Source organism: Chrysemys picta, chromosome 7, assembly GCF_011386835.1.
Source record: "Chrysemys picta bellii isolate R12L10 chromosome 7, ASM1138683v2, whole genome shotgun sequence".
NCBI lineage: Eukaryota > Metazoa > Chordata > Testudines > Emydidae > Chrysemys > Chrysemys picta.
Window position 1 is genome coordinate 7,351,889 of NC_088797.1, and position 24,125 is coordinate 7,376,013.

The 24,125-nt window shown below is 44.1% G+C and overlaps 1 protein-coding gene across 7 annotated transcripts in view; it reads left to right on the forward strand.

Moving 5' to 3' along the window:
- The window catches only part of LOC101950129 (monocarboxylate transporter 2-like), a 67,519-nt gene extending 45,264 nt beyond the window's left edge, over positions 1–22,255 (forward strand). For 6 of the 7 annotated variants that reach the window (XM_005297817.5, XM_065550705.1, XM_024100136.3 and 3 more), the window contains 3 exons: positions 4,566–4,709; positions 14,410–15,285; positions 19,761–22,255. In XM_005297817.5, coding sequence (XP_005297874.1) covers positions 4,566–4,709; positions 14,410–15,285; positions 19,761–20,062 — 1,322 coding nt within the window. In that variant the 3' untranslated portion in view covers positions 20,063–22,255. The remainder of the gene's footprint in view (positions 1–4,565; positions 4,710–14,409; positions 15,286–19,760) is intronic. The other variant, XM_065550703.1, reaches the window with a different exon arrangement.
- The last annotated feature ends 1,870 nt before the right edge of the window (positions 22,256–24,125 follow it).

The window sequence follows — 24,125 nt, forward strand, 5'->3', positions numbered from 1 at the left end:
CTGTGAAAGATCTTCCTCAACCTCGAGGGATCGCTGCTGCCGACGATAGAAATCAGAATAGAATAGAAAATATGGGAGGGTATTCTTGCATATGACATAATACTGTCTTCCCATCCCAGGACTTCAATTATTATTCTAACGGAAGACAAAGTTAACAGATTGATATAAGGCATAGGAGAAGCCATAAAGGCCTTTATGAGCCCTAGTACTCTTTGGAACAGTCTACTCTTTTACAAAGCCCTAATGTAAGCTTGCAGGAGAGTGTAATTGGAGCCACGTTTTTCCCAGTTGCATAATTAGGTTTGCATGATGAGACATGAACATTTTGTAAAATTGGAAAATTTAAGGCTCATGTCCTCTGGCTGCAGACCAGTTTCAAAGGGTTGGTGCCTTTCGCAGGATCTTTGACAGTGGCTCACTCTCTCTACTGAATTGCACGACGCTTTGGGACAAATTCAACACTGATGTAAGCAAAACAGCTCGTCAATGGTGCTTCAGTAAGAGTTGTGTCTGCTTACATCAGGGCTGAATTAGCTCCAGTGTCTCTCTCTTATCCCAGGTCCACTCATTAATTTCAGTGGAGCACAAAGGGCTGCTTACACGGATCTTACTGCAGGATTAGGGCATAAAGCTAGAAGCCTTAATTATCTACACACGCTTCCTTTAACTGAATAATACATGAAGTGGAGTCCATATAACACATCATTCAATTAAAGGGACTGTAACAGAGAGAGATTAATAATAATAGAGGGATATATCTCCCGGCTGGCCTGGGAGCTCTGGAACCTGTTGTGGAGGAAAAGGAGATCTGGTCCTTCCTACTCTCCATGCTGCCGCCACGATCCTCACCAGGAAAAGCAGAATAAAGGAAAAAGAAGAAGAAAAATTATATGACGTATACATTGTAATCAGGGTACTGATTTTAGCTTTTAATCAGTAAACATGAATAAAACATCCTCATTACACAAAAAATGAAATCAGCGTTCATCCAATAAACACTAGAAACACATTGGAAATGGTTACTTGTATCTAAGACAGTGGTTTTCACCTTTTTTCATTTGCGGACCCCCTAAAAATTTTCAAATAGGGGTGCGGGCCCCCGTGGAAATCTTAGACATATGCATCTAGCTAGAAAGAAGGTAGATAGGTACTTTTTATGGTGTGAATTTAACAAAGGTGCTGAGAATTGTTTGGGGGTGGAAATCAGTCATGTATTGGGCTATTTTTCCCTTTTATCCACAAGGATGAAAACTGCTTTGGCAAGAAATAATGTAGGAATATTTAGGAACTGATCAAAGGCTGTATAAAGGGATTCCATAGGCTCCTTCACTATTTGCATCTTATAACCAGACTTGGTTAATCTTTGTTATAGTTGTGATTTCATTCAGGTTTTGAAGCAATGGTTAGTTGTGTGCGACTCCTATCTTTGCAGCTCTTAACAATGAAATTCTTAACATTGTATATTTTGTTTTAAAGGATGTACTACATATTTTTTGATGTGTACCTACTAATCTCACATAGCATATTTTACTATAATGAAGATACGGTTAATAACTTTCAGATTGTGAAGGCAGCTTGTACAACAGAAACATGATTCATTATGTTTTGCTGGGACTCTTAACTTGACCGTCCATAGAGACGGTTTATATTGAGACTTCAAGTGTTCTCTCCTTTGAAGTCACTTAAAAACAGTGGATTCGTTTCTGTGAAGACCCTGCAAAGCATTGAAGCAAATGGGGCTGTGTATGGGGGAGGGGGCAGATTTTGGTCCAGTATGAAGGGCAGAATGAATCTCTTCTTTCTTTCTGATGCAGATGACCTGGCTTGAAGAGATGAGGTGTGTATCTGTGTTGGGAATAACTGTAGCCCTTCTTTCAACTCTTACTCCAAGCCCAGTTATCCATCTAGGGCTTGATCCAAACCAGTTTGTCAATGACTGTCCTTCCAATGACTTCAATGGGCATTGGATCAAGGCCCTTAGTCTTTATTTGTTATTGTGTTTTCATTTTCCCCTTTGCGGACAGTTTTTGCAAACTAAGCACATCCTTTTAGGCAGACAGTAGCGTTATTGAGTATGACGGCTCTGCTATAATCAGAGGGCCCAATTCAGTATCACCTCATGCCAAGAACACTCACCGGCAGTGTCACGCACAGGGCAGCCTCAGAGGCGGTGTCTACACTGCATCTGGGAACAAGCAACTGAGTCCACTGACATTGGAACTCGGACTGGAGCTTAGGCTCTTAAGCTGGGGGAATGTGGGGGGACTTGATGTACCAAGGCTCTTAGTCAGGGCCGGCTCCAGCATTTCTGCCGCTCCAAGCAAAAAAAAAAAAGCCGCGATCGGCGGCGGCAATTGGAAAAAAAAAAAAGCCGTGATCGGTGGCGGCAGTTCAGCGGCAGGTCCTTCGCTCCTAGAGGGAGCAAGGGACCTGCCGCCCCCGAATTGCTGCAGGTGCCGCCCCTCTCCCTTGGCCGCCCCAAGCACCTGCTTGTTAAGCTGGTGCCTGGAGCCGGCCCTGCTGGCAATAGCCCTGCATCTGACACAGTAATTGCACCATTGTACATGGAGGAGATACAATATTGCAAAGGAATGCTGAGCTGACTGAAGAGTCATAACCAGGCACTATGGTGATTCTTCCTGCCCGTGCCTTCAATTCTATGTACCTGAGCAGTTCTCCCATAATAGACGATAAGCAGAGCTGTGTGCAGCAGAGGAATGCACCGTGTGATGCTAAAGATCTGTGAACGGAAGAATCTGATGCACGAATTGAAATCATGCACACCCCACCCAGGGCCGGCTCCAGCATTTCTGCCGGCGGCGGCAATTGGGAAAAAAAAAAAAAAAAAAAAGCCGCGATCGGCAGCGGCAGTTCAGCGGCAGGACCTTCGCTCCTAGAGGGAGTGAGGGACCTGCCGCCCCCGAATTGCCGCAGGTGCCGCCCCGTTAAGCTGGTGCCTGGAGCCGGCCCTGCTCTTAGTGAGGATGCGCAAAGCAGAAGACATAGGAGAAATATCAAAATAATCTGCCTGAAGTGGTTGGAGCTACCTGACAGTCAGACAAGGGAGGGGTTTTGGCTGTTCCTCTGGGGATTCCTATGCTGGGCAGGCAGAGAAAACAGCCGAGTGTGACCTTGGACAGCCTTTCTGTGACTGTTTCCCCTCCCGCTCTGGGGGTCTGGTGTAAGATTTGATATAATCGCCTCAGCCCTGTGTGTGCAGGGCCATTGAGGGCTGCCAGCTTTGTCACAGGACTAGGGGCATGGGGGGGAGGGGTGGGGCTACAAAACCAAGATGTGCTCTACAGTGTTGCTCCCTTGTCCCTTATTAAACAGAAACACAGACCTTTCGTCTAGCTCTTTGCTGCTTTTACAACAGTTATTAGTGCAGATTGTGTCAGGCGGCAGGGCTGGTCTACACACAGGTTTTGTACCAGTCTATCATATTTATTTGTGTGTGTGTGTGTGTGTGTGTGTGTGTGCGGGCGCTTTTGTAGCCAAAATAGTTATACCTGTGCAACCCCTAGTGTGAATGCGGTTATACTGGTGTAAATATACCATCATGTCACTATAGCTTATTCCCCCTCCTGTGTGGGACTAACTATGCCACCATAGCATCTTATACCAGTATAGCTGCGGCCACACTAGTGGAGTTGTACTGGTTTAACTAACATGGTACCACTTTTGTGTCTAGACAGGCTCTGAGTAAAAGACACATTAAGGTCTTATGGATGGTGGGGAGGACTTGCTTTGCCCAAATGGACCAATGTTCTTGATAGCCCTTTATTTTCTCATCCTGTTGACACTGACAGTTGGGATCACTAGACCCTAAATGCTAGATAGGCAGTGTGGTGCAATGCTTGATCTGGAACCCAGGAAACCTAGATTCTGTTCCCAGCTCTGCCCCCGACCTGCTGTCTGACCTTGGACAACCAATCTGTGGCTCTAGTTCCCCTCCCACTCTTTGTTTGTTTCTGTTGTAATCTCCTTGGTGCAGGGACTGTCATTATCATAGATTCATAGAAATGTCAGGCTAGAAGGGACCTCGAGAGGTCATCAAATGCAGCCCACTGCACTGACGCAGGACCAAGTAAACCTAGACCATCCCTGATGGGGGTTTGTCCAACCTGTTCTTAAAAATCTCCAATGATGGAGTCCACACCCTCCCTGGGAAGCCTGTTTCAGAGTTTCACTACATTATAATTAGAAAGCTTTCCCCTAATATCTAACCTAAATCTCCCATGCTGCAGACTAAGCCCCATTACTTCTTGTCCTACTTTCAGTGGCTATGGAGAACAATTGATCACCGTGCTCGCTGCACCAGCCCTGCACATTTTATGTGTGTTTAGAGTGCCTTGTGCTGTCTCGGTTGGGGCCTCTACATGCCACCATAATACAAATCATCTTGCAGTCTTCTTCACTTCTTAGCATGAGGAAATTCAAGCAGCTGTTACCAACAGCTTAAGTATTAATGAAACTACAGTGAGCTTTAACCACCTTATTTTCAAAAGGCAGGGTGTTCGGAAGCTATTTAACACTGGGATTCTTCTTCTGCCTGTTTTGTTCAGGTCCTATTAGCAGTATTTTAGTGAATCGTTTTGGCAGCCGACCAGTGGTTATATTTGGAGGCCTGCTGTGTGGAATTGGGATGATTTTGGCGGCGTTCTGCACGAGCATTTTACAGCTTTACATCTGCGTTGGAGTCGTTTCAGGTAACAAACAAGCTTTCCTTTTGTACTATCTCTTGCGATATCTTTTCTAAGGCAAGCCCCTGTCCTCCTGCGGATACTTAAGCATGTGCATAACTTTACGCATCTGAGTAGTCCCACAACCAGGGCTACTCACCCAAGTAAAGTTGCTTAAATGTTTGCATGGCATGGGCCTACACTTCTTCATAACTGTGTTTTCAGCTTACTTTGTGTGAGTCTAACGTGCGGCAGGCTCTTTGCAGATGGGCGCTGCTCCGGGACAATAATGGAGATGGTTATTAGTGCCCTCAACTCCTGCTGAAATCAATGGATCACGCGGCAGCTTGCATGATCAGATAGCCCTATCTGTTAAAATTTTTCTCTCTCTGAAGATGGCGATTAGTACAAAAATAGTGGAGCTATGAGAGTTCAGGTTTTGTTGATCCTCATTTTGGTGAGAGGGGTTCTTCATATAAAAATAATAAAAACTAGAGTTGATTGGAAAGCAAAACATTTTTCCTTTAAAATTTTCCTAAAATTTCGTTCCCTTTTTTCATTGAAAAGTTGGAATTCTAATAACCCTTTAAGCCAAGAAGTTTTCCTTTCCTGGAGTTCAACAGCTGGCTCGGTTCTGCATGGCTAAAGTCAGCAGGGATTTTGCTGTTGACTTCAGTGAGGGTTGGGTACAGCCCTCCGTCTGCCCGTCTGTGTGTGGGGACAGTAGTATCCGACATATTATTGGGCTGGTACATCACAGCTCAAAGCACCCGTGGGCAGAGTTCACCAGGAGGAAGAAGTCAGGTTGTGTGTGCTAGAGCAAGAATCCTGGGAGGCAGGAAGAGTCCAGGATTATAGGAAAGGTTTGCCGAGAGGCGCACTGTAGTGAGGCGGCCTGGTTCCCAGCTGCCCCGGAGGGGGGTGAGCCCCTACGGACGCCAAAGTGGGCGGAGCCAGTGGAGCCTGTGCCCGCCCCCCAGAGGTCAGGGTGCAGGACAGGAAGTACAAAAGCCCAACCCCAGAGCTCACTAGGGGCCCGGCCGCCGGAGAAGTCAGACGCCTGTGGCCTAGCTCCTGGTTGGGAGACTCCTGCAGCTTGCGGCCGACCTGAGGACTGGCCAGACGCTGACCAGACCCCGGAGAAGCTGGTAAACCTGCCTGTGGCAAGTTACCCAGAGAAGCTGCCAAGCCCACCGCTCGCCGGGTACCCAGAGGAGCCCATGGTGCTTGACTCCTTGGAAGACTCTGTCCAGACGCAGGTACCTCTAGAGGGGGAGGTAGGAAGTAGCCCGGGGGCAGCCGACCCTAATCCAGCTGCAGCACACCCAGAGCCCATGTCAGTGTGTTGCGGTCAGGATCCCCACTGATGCAGCAGCAGGCTGCCTGCCGCTGCTAGGACCCCGGGCTGGGACGCAGTGGAGTGGGAGGGCCTGCGTCCCCCCTGCCACCCAACGTGCGGGTGGCCGTCTCCCCCTCTCCCAAGTCCTTCGGAGCCAGGACCTGGGCCTCCTAAACTTATTTGTCTGCTCAGCCCCTGCCTGAGGGCCTGAGCTCCTGACTGTTTGCTGCCCTGCCCTGACCCAGGACCTGGACCTGTTATTGAACTGTTCGCTCAGCCCCTGCCTGAGGGCCTGAGCTCCTGACTGTTTGCTGCCCTGCCCTGACCCAGGGCCTAGACCTGTTATTGAACTGTTCGCTCAGCCCCTGCCTGAGGGCCTGAGCTACTGACTGTTTGCCACCCAGCCAGGCTAATTCCCTGACTCAGCGGACCTAAGTAGTGAGACGGCCTGGTTCCCAGCCACCCTGGAGGGGGACGAGCCCCGGCCGAACCCCTACACGCCCCCACTTATTTCCCTGGCTCGGATGAATTGCTTCCCTACAATTCCCCCTTCTCCTTGGTTGGTACCATGAGTGCTCCTCTGTGTTCCTGTTACATTTCACTTTAGCCACTTGGAAGAGCTACAGAGAAACAGCCCTGCCTGGGTTCTCCAACTGCCTCTGGGGAGAAGTAAGTGTGGCAGGGAGGAAGCAACCAAGTCCAGCTACAGGCATCCTCTGTGTTTTCTGAATCCTCCTCCTCTCATCCTCCCCCTCTCCCCCCTCAGAAAAATAATCCACCGATTGCTGGTGAAATCTGTTCCCTCTCCAGTTTATACAGCTTCTTTCTGTTAAACCCTCAGAGTGAGCCAAACCCAGCAGTTCATAGTTAGGTTAAGGCTGGCTCTGCACTAGAGCCAATGGCATTTTCTAGCTTGAATGCCTAAAATTAGACTCTGAAATTCATAACTAGGCACCAGGGGTGGGGGCGCTGAAAATCAGGCCACTTCTCTAGGTGCCTAATTTTCAGCATCCATTTGATCGTTTTAGAATAGATGTTTATAATGCTGCCTCCCGTGCAACTAGGACATCTGTTTGAAAGCATGACACGTTACGCTAAAATACTGACTTTACAGCATCTGAGATGTGGAATTAATATACTCCGTGTCACTGTGGCTGCACCAGATAGCCTGACGTCTGATAATGAACTCCAGGGACTAAACTTGTAAGATTAATAACACAGTTTACTGGCAAGGGGAAAAACATTAATTGGGACAGAAAACTTGTGACCATGTTCCCCTGCGCCCAGACCGTCTCATTAAATCTGGTTGTGAAATGTTACTTCATGCACCTAAGTAGCTTGTTTTTTTTTTTATTTCTTACGCTGCTCTGATTGTGCCACCACATTTAGGTGACACCCTGTTGTCACGGACTGAGCAGCAATTCACACAGCTTCTTGGAAGGAGATTCCAGAAACAAAAATAACCTGCAATTCTTAACCTTGTGTGCTAGTCAAAGGATCCAGCTATATACCATTGCTGAACACTTGATTGCAACATTCCCTTACAAACAAATGCCCTCTAAGAGAGATCATAGAATTGCACGGTTGGAAGAGACCCCAGGAGGTCATCTAGTCAAACCCCCTGCTCAAAGCAAGGCCAATCCCCAGACAGATTTTTGCCCCAGATCCCTAAATGGCCCCCTCAAGGATTGAACTCACAACCCTGGGTTTAGCAGGCCAATGCTCAAACCACTGAGCTATCTCTCCCCCCATTAACATAATAGTTAATGTAAATCACAAATCCTTTGTTATAGACTATATAAGCACTTCACACTATCAACCGTGAATAGAAGTGCACCAGTATGGATCAGTGCGTGCCTTGGAGTAAATACTGAGCTGCAGTAAATTGCCACAATGGATCAGACCACAGGAAAGTACTAGACTCTTCCCCATAATGGACAATTATGGAATAAGCTGCCCCTCGGGGCAGCGTCTCCTTCAAACTATAATTATTTATTATTTGTATTGGGCTAACACACAAAGGCCCCAATCAGAATCATGTCCCTGTTGTTCTAGGTGCTGTACAAACACCCAAGAAGCTGCAGGTCCAGATTTTTGCACCCAAAGATGTTGCTAAGTAACTAGTGTGCAAAGGGCCTAACTCCCAATGGGCCTACATGCTTTTAAAAATCCCACTAGGTCCTGCCCCAAAGAATTTACCACAGGAATTGAGTCTCTTGGAAGAGGTTTACAGTACTGTATTGGAAAGGCAAAATGACACAGTTGCAAGTTGCCTCACAAGATCCATCTATCCAAAGAAAATAAGGGCGTGGTGTTATCAAGCGCAGAACTCACCCCCCCCCCCACTTATTTGTTGTATAACTGTGCTGGTATAACTGGTAAAACTCCCCCAAGTGCACAAGGCCTTAGACACACCTATAATTTCCTGGGTCTGCTGCTAGCGTGCTCAGGAGTGAATGAGAATCCTCTCAGGATTGAAGAAAATGATTTCAATGCTCCTAATTAGCTTGATGCTCCTAGTTATATTTGAAATGTTTTTTCACCTAGTTTGGTCAGATCTGACGTGGGAGCATTTAAGGGTAATTATAAAGCCAGCCTCCTGATCACATGACTGTGGGAAAGTAACTACCTGAGAGATACATTTACAGCAATTTACAGTGAACTACACTTCTACAAGGCTCCTGCTTAGTCTGACAAGGAGACGCACGTTGACTGGGAAGAGCATCCCTGTGTACTTCCAAGGAACAGAGTTAAAACGAGAACCCCACCAGCAAGAGATCTCTGCTCGCCTCCCTTGCCTTTAGAAAAAAGAAGAACAGGAGTACTTGTGGCACCTTAGAGACTAACAGATTTATTAGCGCATAAGCTTTCGTGGACTACAGCCCACTTCTTCGGATGCATATAGAATGGAACATATATTGAGGAGATATATATACACACATACAGAGAGCATAAACAGGTGGGAGTTGTCTTACCAACTCTGAGAGGCCAATTAATTAAGAGAAAAAAAACTTTTGAAGTGATAATCAAGCTAGCCTATTACAGACAGTTTGATAAGAAGTGTGAGAATACTTACAAGGGGAGATAGATTCAATGTTTGTAATGGCTCAGCCATTCCCAGTCCTTATTCAAACCGGAGTTGATTGTGTCTAGTTTGCATATCAATTCTAGCTCAGCAGTCTTGGCATGCTAATAGCATCTCTTCAGAGGTAGAAGTTAGAAACATGAATGTATCAGTTCACACTGTCTAGATAGACACACCGTTCTCAATGGCTCTCTCAATTGAGGTATGTCTTTTTTCTATTCATATCAGGGGTGGCCAAACTTACTGACCCTCAATCTTCTGCATACCACAATCTTCAGAAGTTTGAGAGACGGAGAGCACCTGCCGGGGCTCGGGGCTTCCACCCTGTGGCAAAGTGATGGGGCTAGGGGCTTCTGCCCTGCAGGGTCAGGGAGTCTCGAGACGTGAGCCCTGCTCCTGCTGAAGCCCCGAGCCCCGGAACGTGCCTCCTGCGGGGCTGAAGCCCTGAGACTCCCCTCCCTGCTGGCAGAAGCTCCTAGTCCCACCACTTCCTCACAGGGCAGAAGCCCTGACCTGCCCCAAACAATCTGGTAGGCAGAGAATGATGGGTGGGGGTGGGCTCCGAGAGCCGCACTTTAACTGTAAAAGAACCGCATGCAACTCATGAGCCACAGTTTGGCCACACCTCATTTATATGTAGATCAGATGCAAATTCATATAGTCATTGAGTCAGGGAAGTAGTACCCTGCCTGCTGCAAGGGAACACTACACTGTGGGAGCTGCCATCTTTTGGATGATGTATGCAGTGTTGTTGTAGCCGTGTCTGTCCCAGGATATTAGAGAGACCATATTACCTCGTCCACCTTATCTTTTGAATGAGACATAAAACCAAATACCTGACCACCCGTGGTCATTAAATATTCCCTAACACTTATAATAAGATGAGTGGTGGCTGCCCTGTTTTTCTGGCCAATGCCAATTCAGATACATACATTCTGCCTAACTCTAATTGCCTTTGCAGTTTCCGTAGGGCAGGGTTGTAATCTTCTCTTCTTTTCCAAAACAGTTTTGCAATTGTGCTGTGTTCCACCCCAGAGGCTGCAGCCTTTCAGGTGGTGTGATGTCATCCCAGTATCTCTGCTACGAACTCATGGGGTAGTTTTGATCATTGGTTAATGCTGTCTGAGAAAGCTGGCAGGAAAACGGAAACAATTCACAAACATTGTCAAAAATGTTTATTTCTGTTTTTTGTCAAAATACTGTTTTTGTGGAAATTTTATGGCCAACCCTTATTTACACGGCACTTTGAGATCCTCTGAGGCAAGACCCCCATAGAAATGCAAATATTGGTTTATTAATTATTATTATTCCTGGCATTGAGAGAGCTCTTCCCCTCTCAGGAGCCAACCCTTGTTCTTGTTGACGTCAATGGGAGTTTTGCTTGAGTAAAGACTAAGGGCCTGGGGTACTTAAGTGCCTAACTCGTATTGATTTCAACAAGAGGGTTTGAGGATTTGGGCCTAAGGGACTGACCCAAAGCCCATGGAAATCAGTGGAAAGACCTTGATTTTAATGACCGTTGAATCAGACACTGAGGAGAGGTCAGAAGATCGCAGCATGCTGCGTATTGAGGTTTTTTTGAAAATCTGGCTCTGGATGTGGGTGCTGGGCGCTTGAAAATCTGGCCCTGTGCTCTTCGGAAAATCACACCTCCTCTGAGGCCATTGAAATTGAGTCCATTAGGTTATGTCTTTGCTGTAATCACAGGGTGTGATTGCAGCTTGAACCAACCTACTACTCCAGCTAGCTCTAATCTTGCTAGCTCGGGTCCTGGAACAACGAAGCCGCGGCAGTATGAGCTGCAGCCCTGGCTGTACAAACCCACCCGGAGCCCTGAGTATTAGTCGTAGGCTAGCCTGTGCTGAAACACATGCTGCCAGGACCTGTGCTAATGAGATTAAAGCTTGGTTGGGTATATTGTCTTGAGCTGCACTCACAGGGTGTGATTACAGTACAGACATACATAGCCTTACTGATATGTAACAGAGAACAGTAGTTATTGAGCAAGGCACCTTATAAAACCATTTTATGCACTAATTCTCATAATAATTGGAAGATATTTAATGGGGTGAAAGGATGGTTTCCATCTTGCTCAAATTACTTCTCTTCATCTCGAACCTCCTCTTTTAGGTCATGAGGATACAGCCTCTCTAATTTATTTGGAACAAAATGCCATCTGCTGGGATCAATTTAAGGTCTGGGATCCCTCTTGCTGTGATAGCAAATGAGAAGAAAACGGATATAAATATTTTAGAATAAAATTAGCAAAAAGATTAAAGTAATTAGAACATCCAGTCAGTAAGTTTGAAACTGTCGGATCCTAATGAGCAGGAACAGAATGAGGTTATATTAAATTCATTTGCATCGCTTGTAAATTAATGGTCAGATAATACAGGATAGTGATTGATTTGGTTAAATGGATAGTTGGCTTCTTACCTAATTTTTATTCTCCTCAAAGTGACTCTTTTGGCCAATGCATATTGTAGATTCCTATGAAAGACAGTCCATTAAAATTATCTGACTCATCTGAGAGAGGCTGGAAAAGTTTAAATTGCAGTTACTTCCTTAACCCAACATTTGTGCAGGTCTCTGTGATCACTGGGTTATCTCAGCTATTGCTGAGAGCCAGCAGAAGAACCATGTACCTTGTAAGTCTCACTTATGCTTTTTTTTGGAGAACTTAGGCCAGATTTTTAAAGGTATCAAGGTGCCTAACTCCGTGCAAGATGGATGCCTAAATACTTTGGAAAATCTGGCCTTTAGTGCTAGAGGCCTTGAGCTATCCTTCTGCATAGTGGGGAATTTCACCGATTATGTGTAGTGTGCAATCTATACCAACTCAGGATCTGTCCCACAACATTTATGGAGTACCTAGATCCATCAGGTCAAATTAGGTATGAATCACAGTCCTTATGTCTGAATTTCCTACCAAGGATATAGCCCTGAGGTTATTTTAACATGTATTTGTTTTGTAATTTCTTTTGAATTTTCAAAACATTAGGTTAATTTTAAAATTTAAAATTTAAAATGGAAGCTTGACAGTTGGAAAGCAGTTGTTTAACACCATTGGGTTATCATAGCATATGTGGAATTTGAGTTGCACAACACCGTTGGAATTCTGTGTAGCTAATATTACTCACTAACAATAGTTTTCCTTCATTAATTTGAAGGACCTTGACATTCCTACATTTTGTTCTGTAAAGTGATATGCTTAATCAGGTACTGCACAATTAAACAAACTAATTCTATAAATTAACGAACTGGAAAAAATCAGCATGGCGCTGTTTTCAAGATTTACATTTTCCAATTCAAGGATGAAATTTCAATTTTGTTTTACAGGGGATCATTCTTAGGCTAAGGGCTAGGGTGGAAAATGTGTGTTATATTTCTAAATGTAACTTTAAGACTAATATACATTACTTACATAATTTTATTTTGTAAGAGAAAGCAGCACACAGATGCTTAAAAAGATCTTTTAAGTAGAACAGATTCCTTACTGGTATCCTAAAGAACCCAAGAATGCTCTGACCGTCCAACACTCAACATTTAACATCTGTTGGGGTAGAAAACAGATTCCAGCTCATGCAATAGGAGAGCTAATGGTCAGTTAGGTGGTTGAATTACTTATGGAGATTTATACTACTATTACTATTGCTATTTTGTTTAAATACAATAAAAAGGGTATTTTAATTTAAACATCTCTAGCTCTAGGGACCTTCTACATTAGTAGGAGCTGCAGTGGCTGTCACTTTTGCTATTACAATGTACTTGTGCTCTGGACCTCTCAGGCCTTTTAATCTCTTGGCTAATTCCTCACATCAGCACATTAACTAACAGTGGAAGGGATGGGTGCTACTGCACTTGATTCCTAGGTCTGCTTGCCCTTCTGCAGTGGGCAGGGACGCTGCAGCCCTCCAGTGGTTGGGATGTGAGTCCTAATCAAGCATGTGAGCACGTTGCCCTCTAGTGGTTAAATACCAAATGCTATGTATGGCATAATGCTGACATCACCATATTTATTCATTTATTTATTGGGCAATGTCTAGGCATTGATCTAAGCCCATCTAGGAGTATATTATCAAGTAGCCTGGATGTAGCAAAAGCTTCGATGACCAGGGAGAGACCTGCATGTGAGTGGAAAGGGTTGATTCTGGTCAAGTTTTCATAAGGTTGCCTGTCACCTTGGTATCTGAGCATAGACTCATAGGACTGGAAGGGACTTCGAGAGGTCATCTAGTCCAGTCCCCTGCACTCGTGGCAGAACTAATTATCTAGACCATTCCTGACAGGCGTTTGTCTAACCCTACTCTTAAAAATCTCCAATGATGGAGATTCCACAACCTCCCTAGGCAATTTATTCCAGTGCTTAACCACCATGACAGTTAGGAAGTTTTTCTTATGTCCAACCTAAACCTCCCTTGCTGCAATTTAAGCCCATTGCTTCTTGTCCTATCCTCAGAGGTTAAGAAAAACAGTTTTCCTTCCTCCTTGTAACAACCTTTTACATTCTTGAAAACTGTTATCATGTCCCTTCTCAGTCTTCTCTTTTCCAGACTAATCAAACCCATTTGGCCTCTCAGTGAAAAAGGCAAGTCCCCATAAGCACCCCCAGTAGTTCTTCTATTCAGGAATGATCACGGCCACTTGAAAGCTGCTCTACAGCTCTGAGCCAGAGACCACACCATCTTCCCCAACACTTGATGGTCAGTGGTCTCCAGGACTTCTGATGGAGCTACTGTGGTTACTAAATACCATTCTCTGTTGCTCATTGCCAGAATGAAGAGAGCTGAAGAGGCACCAGGTATAAATTGGACAGCACCAGGGGCCTTGCAAAGTTACAGCAGCGTCTCCAGGTTACCCTATGGGCCACAGCGCCGTCTGGAATCTCCTCAGCACTGCCCGCTGCCCTGACTTCTTATTAGTTATATTATCATAAGCACCTAGGAGCCTAGTCATGGCTCCACTGTGCTAGGTGCTGTTCAAACACAGAACAAAAACATGGTCTCTGCCTCACTTGAGCCTTCTGCCCCCAGCATGCCCTCTTTGTCAAGGCTTGCAAAGGGGTCCTTGGAAGCAGCTTTAGGGCTGTCTTCCTCAGTTCCTGCGTTGGGTGAAGCCTTCCCCTGGTCAGAGCTGGGGATTTTAGGGCCACTTCATGCCAGTCCAGCCCTTGCACCGGGTATAAAGGGGGCCAGAGTGGCAGTGAGGATCTCACCCTTGATTTAGACAGAGCCATATTCCGAATGGAGGAATTGGCAGTATAATTTACACCTTTTGTCATTGTTTTTCTCTCTCCATTACAGGATTTGGCCTTGCTCTTAACCTTCAGCCTTCGGTGATAATCATCGGGAAATACTTTTTGAAAAGGAGACCAATCGCCAACGGCCTTGCCATGGCTGGCAGCCCCGTAATGCTTTCTACCCTGGCTCCTTTGAACCAGTTCCTTTTTGACAATTTTGGCTGGAGGGGCAGTTTCTTTATTCTTGGGGCAATTTTACTGAACTGCTGTGTGGCTGGTGCTCTCTTCAGGCCCATTGGAATGGCAGCTGACCCTGTTCGGAAACCAACCATCAAGCAAGCTGAAAAGACTGTAAAAGAGCAGACCAATAAAAGCTCAGTTGAAATGCTCTCTCCCAAAACTGTCAGTTCGTTGAGCGGAACCGAAGACGAGGAGGACAAAGACTGCTGTGAGAAGTTTAATAAGTACCTTGATTTTTCCCTTTTTAAGCACAGAGGTTTCCTGATTTACCTGATTGGAAACGTGCTCATGTTTCTGGGATTTTTTGCCCCTATTGTTTTTTTGGCCCCTTACGCAAAGCACCTTGGCATTGATGAATACTCAGCAGCCTTCCTCCTTTCTATCCTTGCAATAGTTGATATGATCGCCAGACCCACCACTGGAATTATTGCCAACAGTAAATGGGTGAGGCCAAAGATCCAGTATTTTTTCAGCTTTTCAATTGCTTTTAATGGTGCCTGCCATCTCCTGTGCCCCTTAGCCACAGGCTACACGGGTCTAGTCATATACTCCGTCTTTTTTGGCTTGGCCTTTGGTATGGTTTGTGCCATGCTCTTTGAAACCCTCATGGACCTCGTGGGAGCTGCGCGATTCACAAGTGCTGTTGGCCTTGTCACCATAGTGGAGTGTTGCACGATACTTCTTGGACCACCTATTGGAGGTGAGCATGTTTCTATACTATAACTCTAGTGACATGTCAGCTTTTGATCTAATTCCTAGATTGATACTGAGATAAATACAGGTTGCAGAGGGGTGCGTCTAACTTCATCTTCTCCATTTCAATCCCACTTGGTTTTGGGTTTTTTTGCAAGTAATTATGTGTAGAGTAATAAAGGTAATAGATTTGTCCTCCATGATTTCTCTTAGTGAGGATTTAGCAACATTAAAAACAAAAGATCATCTCTCATGTATTTGTTCCTTGGACCTGAACCTGCATATGTCCCATATGTAAAAATTCCCATTGAAACCAACAGTTGTGTGTGTGACATGGATGCTGGAGGCTTTTAGGCCTCATCCGTCAAACATGTAGGTGTGTAAGTGGCTTTACGCAATGCGACTACTCATATATGTAAACTTATTCACATGCATAAGTGTTAACAGGCTAGGGTCTCTATCTTGCAGAGCACTGAGGTGGCATTAAGGCCACCATCCAGCACATGGTTAATTTTAAACATGATAATAATTCCATTGAAATCCCTTTGCTGAATCGAGCCCCCTGGATCTTAGCTGATGTTTTTTATTTGTCTGTAAGGACACAATAGATCCAAATAGCCACAGATGTGTATGCTTTTAATTTCTATGCAGCTGTGCATTCTGGCCTTAAACTCGGCACGCTTCCATTTATAGATTTTCAATCTCTCAGCTTGGCCAATAGCATTCCAGCTGTAAAGACTGTAATGAAGAAAACGGGCTGTTTTTTTAAAGGAAAAATCATTTATTTTGAATAGATTTGAGAATTTTTGCTTCCCCTTCTTACAGTTTTTTAAAAATATATAATATATTCCTAAAATATTTGACAAAATCGAAAATAAATATGAACGCGATCTGGGTGCCTTTATTCTTTTCTCATATGTCACATGAAAAACTTCAGTTTGTGTGTTAGCTTAGACTGCAAGCAGTTCAGAGCAGGGACCTATGTTATTGTAAAGTGCCTAGCATACTGCTAAGAGCTAGATATATGGGGCATAATTGTCAGCACTGACCAGCTTTGTCACAGGGTTTCCTCAGACGCCGCTTTCCCTCTGTTATCAAGCGCCATATTACAATTTATTGCACTACAAGATGATGATACGAAAACAACCTGTAACAACCCGGGATCAATACTGCAGGAAAGTTATGCAGCATCTCTGTGAATGTGATAGCACTCTTGGAAAGGGAGCTAAGCTGTGGGTCTACCTCCCAGTGAAATAATGGGAATTAAGCACCGAAATATCATTGAGGATGAGGGCCCTAGATGTTAGCTAGTATTCAGAGTAAGAGTCCTAAATCGTTCACAGCTCTAAGTGCCACTCTAGGGTGACCAGACAGCAAATGTGAAAAATCGGGACACAGGATGGGGGGTAATATCGGGACATCTGGTCACGCTAAAGTGCTACTCTGATAAAGGATTGATAATTTAATATGAGATCAAACAAAAACAAGGCCATTTGCTGTCAGTAGAAGGGCATCTGGGGACCTCTTTTATGATTATCACTCTCCCTTTCACCTACACCCTGAGAACCCGGTCTCCAATAGTCTGTCCTCTCATTGCACCTTCAGTACCTTTTGGCTTTGAAAGAACCAAAAAGTCCCACTTCTGCACAGCTTGCAAGTTGGTTGCAGTCACTGTGTGTGCTCCATCTGGTAAAGGAAACAGAGCGGCACTCCCCTTTATCAGCTCTCACCGGCCCCAGCCCAGTACTTGAACACACCTGTAACGAAACACGGGAGCGGTACTACTGACCGCAGCCTACTTTCTAACCTCTAGCTTTAAGTTCATTCTCCTCAAGGCTCCCTACTAACAATATGTGTTCAAACCTGCAGCAATGCCCAGAGTCATTTGGCAGGCAGTAGAAGGATTCTCCCGTGAATAAAATTACCTTGTATTGGGTCATTATGTAGCATGTACTGTAAAGTCCTTTCCCATCAAGGAGCAAACAATATCTACATAATATAATTATTTAACACGCTTTTCACCTCTCTGGGCCTTTCATCAAACCTCATGTGGCCATGAGTTAAACGAGTTTGTATGTGGCACCCAGCTGCCATTTATTCTGCACATATCGGTGGAATCGCAGAGGGTGGTGCAGGCGCGGAGGAGCGGCTTGCCCCGCACCCGCATGCTGGGTAGGGTAACTGTCTGCTGCTAGTACTGTTAATCTGTCACCTTTACGTGCGCTGAATGGCCGTCAACTTTTAACTAGGCTTGGTGTTCTGCCGGTATTTGTATATAACCCTGTTAAACTGGGATAGCAGCTCACAACACAACTTTACGTGACAGTAAAGCCCAGGAACTCACAAGGGAAAGGTAGAGTTAATATGGTTTTGAATTTCATAAGATAAAAAACTAAGAGCTGCCGAAGCTTCGTTCTCTCACATTTTACAGAGCAATTTAATTCTTCCTTTCACTGTGTGGCAGAAGCAGATGCAGCCTCTTCTTTTCACACAGTCATTATATAGTTCATAGCAAATTGAAGGTTTTAAGGTGACTGTTTTCTAAGTTCTGTAATTTTTACGCAAGAGATTAAGCTAATTGCCAAAGACTGCTAATGAGGCCAAAACAGTGCTGTGTAATAGTTAGTGATATTAGTTTTGGAGTATTTTTTTCATCATTTTAATAAGCAACAAATTTATTGGTTCTTTGGCATTTAATAACCCACTGCAGGGTTCTGCTTTAATGAACTAAGCAAATTGTTCCCTGTGTGTTTTATGGCTTTTCTTATTCTCAAAGGAAAAGAGGCGAGACTATCCTACTGTTGAATTTTCCAATACTCTACTCATTAAAACCCTCATTGAAACCTATTTAACAGACTTCCAGATCATCCTGATTACCAAGAAGGAAGAATTGCTGTAATTAGTCTTTGGTTGATGTTTCATGAGTAACATCCATAAGACAATATATTGAAAGCTGTGTACCAGGCTATCTGTAGAAGAAAGCAGATTGGTGACCAAAACCAGTTGAAATAATAATTTCTGCAATCAGTAAATATGTTTAGTGGCCAAAAAATACCTAGCTAGTGTAAGCATACTTTGGGATAATTAATCATCAGACTTTCAACAGATTAGTTGTCACTCAGGAAGTAATTAAAGGTTCCCCTTCTCAAAGAGAAAAAATGGTTTCAAAAAGTCAGAGCTTATATACAGCCTGTTAATTGCAAAAAAGAACTAAAAAGGCTATGCTTGAGGTCAATCTTATTTTAATTAGGATTTGGGATGTTAAATTCAGTCCATATTGCTCCAATACACGGGCATTAATACTCAGCATCACAGTCTCAACAAGGTTTGCATTATGTTACATTTGACATAATGGAGAACATTGACAGGTCAATTAAACCAAATCTTTTCAATGTTTCCATAACTCCATTGCCAAGGCATTAACCTTTGAGATGAAACTGTCACATTTTTCCTGCCACTGAAAATAGCTGTAGGCAGCGTTGTTGTAGCTGTGTTGCTCCCAGGATACTAGAGACGCAAAGTGGGTGAGGTAATAGCTTTTATTGAACCAGCTTCTGTTGGTGAAAGACACACGTTTTCGAACTTATACAGGTGACCCGAAGAAGAGCACTGTGTAAGCTTGAAAGCTTGTCTCTCTCACCAATAAAAGATATTACCTCACACACTTTGCCTCTCTAATTGAACATGGTTAACATTGACAGCACCCTCTTTGCTTTCCCTGCAACTAATGTTCCAAGTTCTATGGAAAGCCCTTTCGTCTCTAGTTCACCAGTTCAAGCCCAGGCAAGGCTGGTAATGACTGAACGTCATTGCCACTTGATTGCTGTTTAGTGAATCTGTCCCATTTCTTAATGGCCAGGTGTCCCATCAGACAGGCCACTTTTACAATTATCTACAGCCCCAACAGAGAGGCTGGGGGGAATGACTCAGCTAGGTGGATCTTATTCATCCCGTGCTTGATCCAGAGCCCATTGAAATCAATGGAAAGACTCCCATTGACTTCAGTGGCTTTTGGATCAGGTGATCCTTGCAGTTGAAGGCAGAGGCATGACGGCAAGGTGATGGAGAGAAGCTGGTGCTGCCAATTTGGTACTTTGCACAAGCCCTAAATTCACTCAATAGCACAAAAACATCCCTTAATAAAGAATTCTAATATTTTATTCTATAGTTCTATTTTTCATGTGCATAAGAAATCTGGAAACTACAGTACAAGGCCTCCATCACTCAAAGACTTAAGCACCTGGTTAACGTTATGCAGTATGAATAGTTTCATTGACTTCAATACGATACTCACAGGATGTGAAGTTAAGCATATACTAAGCCTTTGCAGGATCAGAGCCTAAGTTATTAGAAAGTACAGAAAATATCCTATTCTGCGCTACAATCACAATAGCAGCTGTGGTGTTCAGAAACGGAAGCCGCCATAGATATTTTGATTTTTGCCTTCACGTCTAAACTACGTTTCTGTTTTGCAATTCACAGGAACGCTTATAGATACTTTTGGAGATTACAAATACATGTTCATTAAATGTGGAGCTGTGATGGTCTTAGCAGGAACATTCCTGTTCATCATGAATTACTACAATTATCGTATGCTGGCGAAAGAGGAGAGGGAAAGAAAAGCGACAGAAGAGACAATGAAGGACCACAAACATATAAGGACAGAAACAGAGGACGGAAATATCTGGGCCAAAGAAAAGATGCAGGATGGTCCGGAGGTGGAACCTTTGACAGACGAAAGAGAGGGACTAAAAAAAGAAGTGAATGGCAAAAGTGAAGTCTAAGCTTGTTTTAACAGGTTGATTGGGAAATTGCTTTTTGTGTTTCTTAAATTGACTGTAACAGTGACATGACTTTAGATGTCTACTTCTGCATTGATTCTGCTCTATTTCTACACGTTGCTTTGTCTAGGAAAAGCCTAAAGGAAAGAAAAAAAAGTCTAGCGTCTTACGAAGTGCTGGCACATACAGGGCACTACCTGTTCCTATATTGTTGGAGGGCTGCATCATTTTTCTTTAGCTATTTCCTGTGGCCAATAGGGATCTTAAAAGCATCTAGCCCCCATTCTGCTCTTAGGCCTGCTCCAATGTCGATGAAAGACAATGACCTAGGAGTGTGATTTCCCTGCTTGCGTATGCAGACTTGGGCTGGCTCTCATTGAGCTAGCATGAGTCTAAGTAGCCGTGTAGCTGTGGTAGCACGGGGAGCAGCAGCAGAGGCCGGGGTAAGCTGAACGGAGTAACACCCACCATTTCAGGCAGCTTTGTAATCAACATGGCTCAGCCATAACTCCACTGCCCCCACCCAGGCTGACGCGGCTACACAGTTATTAATGTTCGTGCTAACCCAAAGACAGCTAGCGGAAGGATATGTACACGAGCGAGGGAATCACACCGCTCGCTCGTAGTGTAGATGTAGCCAAAGTCAATGCAAAACCTTCCACTGGCTGCAGTGAGCTTTGAATGAGATGATATTAGAGAGGAATCTTCCACTGCTATGGAACCATTTAAGTACTGTCATTATGGGCCTGATCAGTGTCCAGGGAAACCAACAGCAAGGCTCCCGTTGACATCAGTGTGTATTGGATCAGGGCTCAAGGACCTAGCGGGAAGGCTTAAATGCCACCCTCATTTAGCCGCTGCACTTTTACTAATGCACCTTCATCACAGGGAAAAGTAACTAGGCTTAATACCAATCACCTTCATTTTGAAGCCATGCTCAGTTTAAAGATTCAGCTTGAATTAAAGCCTTGGCTTCTAACGACAGTATGCACCGGTACGTGGTTGTGGGTGATAGGCCACGTGGTCTTGTGGACTGAGCACAGCATCTGGAGCCAGGCAGTCACCAGCTCTAGTGCCAGCTTGACCAACGACTTGCTGTAGGGCCGTGGGGAAACGGCTCTGAGCCACATCCCCGGGTGCCATGAGCAGAGTAACTTAACGAAGGTGAAATTCACCCTGTGTAGAGGACCAGGGTGCGCCTGTGCACCACTTAAGCCTTCAAGAAAAGGGCGAAAGTTAATTCCATCGACGTCAATCAGCAGGGAAAACTAAGTGGGAACAACGGGAGTCCTGCAACGACTTACACGCAGGGGTGTTGGGAGCCATGGAACCAAACTGAAAACCCTGTATATAGTGGAAACCACTTCAAGCCACAGGGTGTGACAGCACCTATGCTTACACATATGCTTCGCTTTACTCCTGGCTAGTCCCATTGACTTCAATGAGACGATTCACGTGAATAAAGATAAGCCCGTGGGTTTGCAGGATCAAGGCCACTGGCTTCCGTAGAGTTTCACTCACCATCAACGGTCCTATGTATCTGTTTCCCCATCAATAAACTGCAGATAATAACAACAGGGAGTTGTGAGGGCTCATTAGTTAAACCTGTTAAGGTTTGTATAAACACCAGCACCCAGGTCCTGAGCGGTATTTAGGCACCTAACTCCTATTCGTTTCACGTGGCATTAGGGACCTAAACACCGTTGAGAACCTGGGCCGAAGTATTATTAATGACTTCCCAGCTCACTGCAGATATTGGAGAAAAATCATATTCCGTAGCTCTGTCATCTGAGCACAGTATTTAATTAAACCCAATGTACAGACTGAGTACACCTTAGCTGTGAACGATGGCTTTTTAAAATGAATCTTTTCTGTGTATTCTGCTGCCCTTTAAACGTAGGTCCGACGTGTAGTTTCCTCCACAGGACTGGGGGATGTGCAGTGGGGTTGAAATGCTGTTTCCATTGAAGTCAGTGAGGCTAAGATTTCATCCTTAGACACCATCTTGTGTTTGTTGTGGACAGCACATCCCAGTAACCCTGGATTTTTTTTTTTTAAATATTCTTTATCACAGTCATGTAAATATGAACAAAACTATTCCAAACTAATGGTGTTGATGGCGATGCCAGAACATTTCCTGTCAGCACATGTCATTTGGAAGCTTTAAGCTATTCAATAAAGCTCTTTTAAAAAAAACAATTGCAATTGATTCAATGTCTGTTTGTGAGAATAAGGTTGTGCTTTCGCTTTGTTAAGAGTCTGGTGATAGCATCACATACAGTGGTATCCATTCCAGCTACATATAAGTGGGAGTATAGATTGCCGCAAACAGAGGGGGCGAATAAGCCTCATCCTTTTCCGCTCCAAAAGCCAGTGGAACTCAGGGTAACACCGAGGCGAAGAGCAAAGCAGGATTCATAGAGGATTGGATGTTTATATGGATAACCAGAATATAGAGCGTTATAGCAGTAAATATTAAGATTAAACAAGAGTTTGAGCAGGGATATAAACCTTCCTGCCTCACTAATTACTGAGGGTCACCAGGTTATTCCATACCTGTATACAGCTGGGTTTAATGTGCCACCTTCTGAAACAGCTGATATTGGACATTATCAGTGAGAAGCTAGTGCTCTAGAGAGACCCTTGGTCTGATGCAGTCTGGCTGTTCCTAAGTGCACCCCTAGTTTTTAAAATGAATGGGTTTTTTTAATGTAGCTGGGTGGGGTGGGGGTGAGTTCCATTTGATATTGCACGAACACCTGATAGATTTGCCTTTGCCCTCATTGGGAACAGGATTGTGAACCTGTTCCTAGCCCACTGAATCGAATGGAAAGATTTCCCTTGACTTCAACGGGCTTTATAGCAGCCACAAGGCTCTTTTACTGTAGCTTTTTTTGAAGAGGAAATATTTTACTCCTTGGTTTAAGTGAAACAGCTTCTCCAGACTACGCAACCTCTTCCATTTGTTTCTGCAAGCCTCACCGGGTCTAACACTGGCTTGCTTCTTGCTAGCTGTGATCCCTGATGTATTTAGAAACCTTGGGGTCTTTAATCTCCTTTTGATGCAGGTGCATAACTCTTGTTAGTGTTAATGGCAGCTAAACAAACAGGACAAAAGACTTTCTTGTCACCATGCCTGTTGCTCAGCTGTTGGTGGAATGTTAATTAAACCAAACCCATATGCAATTCAGGTAATGTCCTAACAAGATTATTATGAACGTGCTTGCCATGTACCTGCCAATCACAATATGGGCGCTGTGCAACTGATGCAGTAGGCCAGCAATCTGCGTCAGTTGCACAGCATCTATATCATGATTTAATAATGGGCAGGAAATAAACCTTAATTTACTGTATAAGGACTAAGTATTTATTATTAACAGTTTGGCCCTGCAGAACTCCACTCAGAGCATAGGGGAGTGTATGGTTTTGGTTGTGCCTTAAAAAATATACCTAATCTGGAATATTACAGCTATCCTTTGCTCCTGCTTTTCAACTCTGATGTCACTCATATGCCAGACAGACTAAACCAAGATGGTTATCAAAACACATACAGTGGACATGTAAAAAAAAAAAAACCTCCATATTTTTGCACGTGTTGTCTGCTATATATATATCATGTGGGCCAGGATTTCCGAATCTAAATCAAGCATTCACTATCATCCTTCTGGACCATCACATGTTTTATCGTCCATTAATAGCTACAACCCAACAGGTTAAATAATGTCTCAACCGCTTCATAAAAAGCTGCCCAGCGAAACATTATGACATATTGGAAAGGTCATTTACAGAATGGCTTAATACAATCAGATTAATACTTAAGTATGAAAAAAAAGCAGAACCGTCATCTCTCCTACCAAGGCCTGGAACACTCTATTGGCCTTCACAGAAATATCCAAAGCATAATAGTCGCTGTATTTTTCTTTTGATACTGCTTGTCTTGAACAAGGTCAGCCCATTCTTCTAATCATTTTCTGTCGCTTGTAAGGTGTATTTATATTATATTATTCTGCTGTAACTATTTTAAACGTTAGATGACCCAGCACAATTCAGTAACAAATATTCTGCG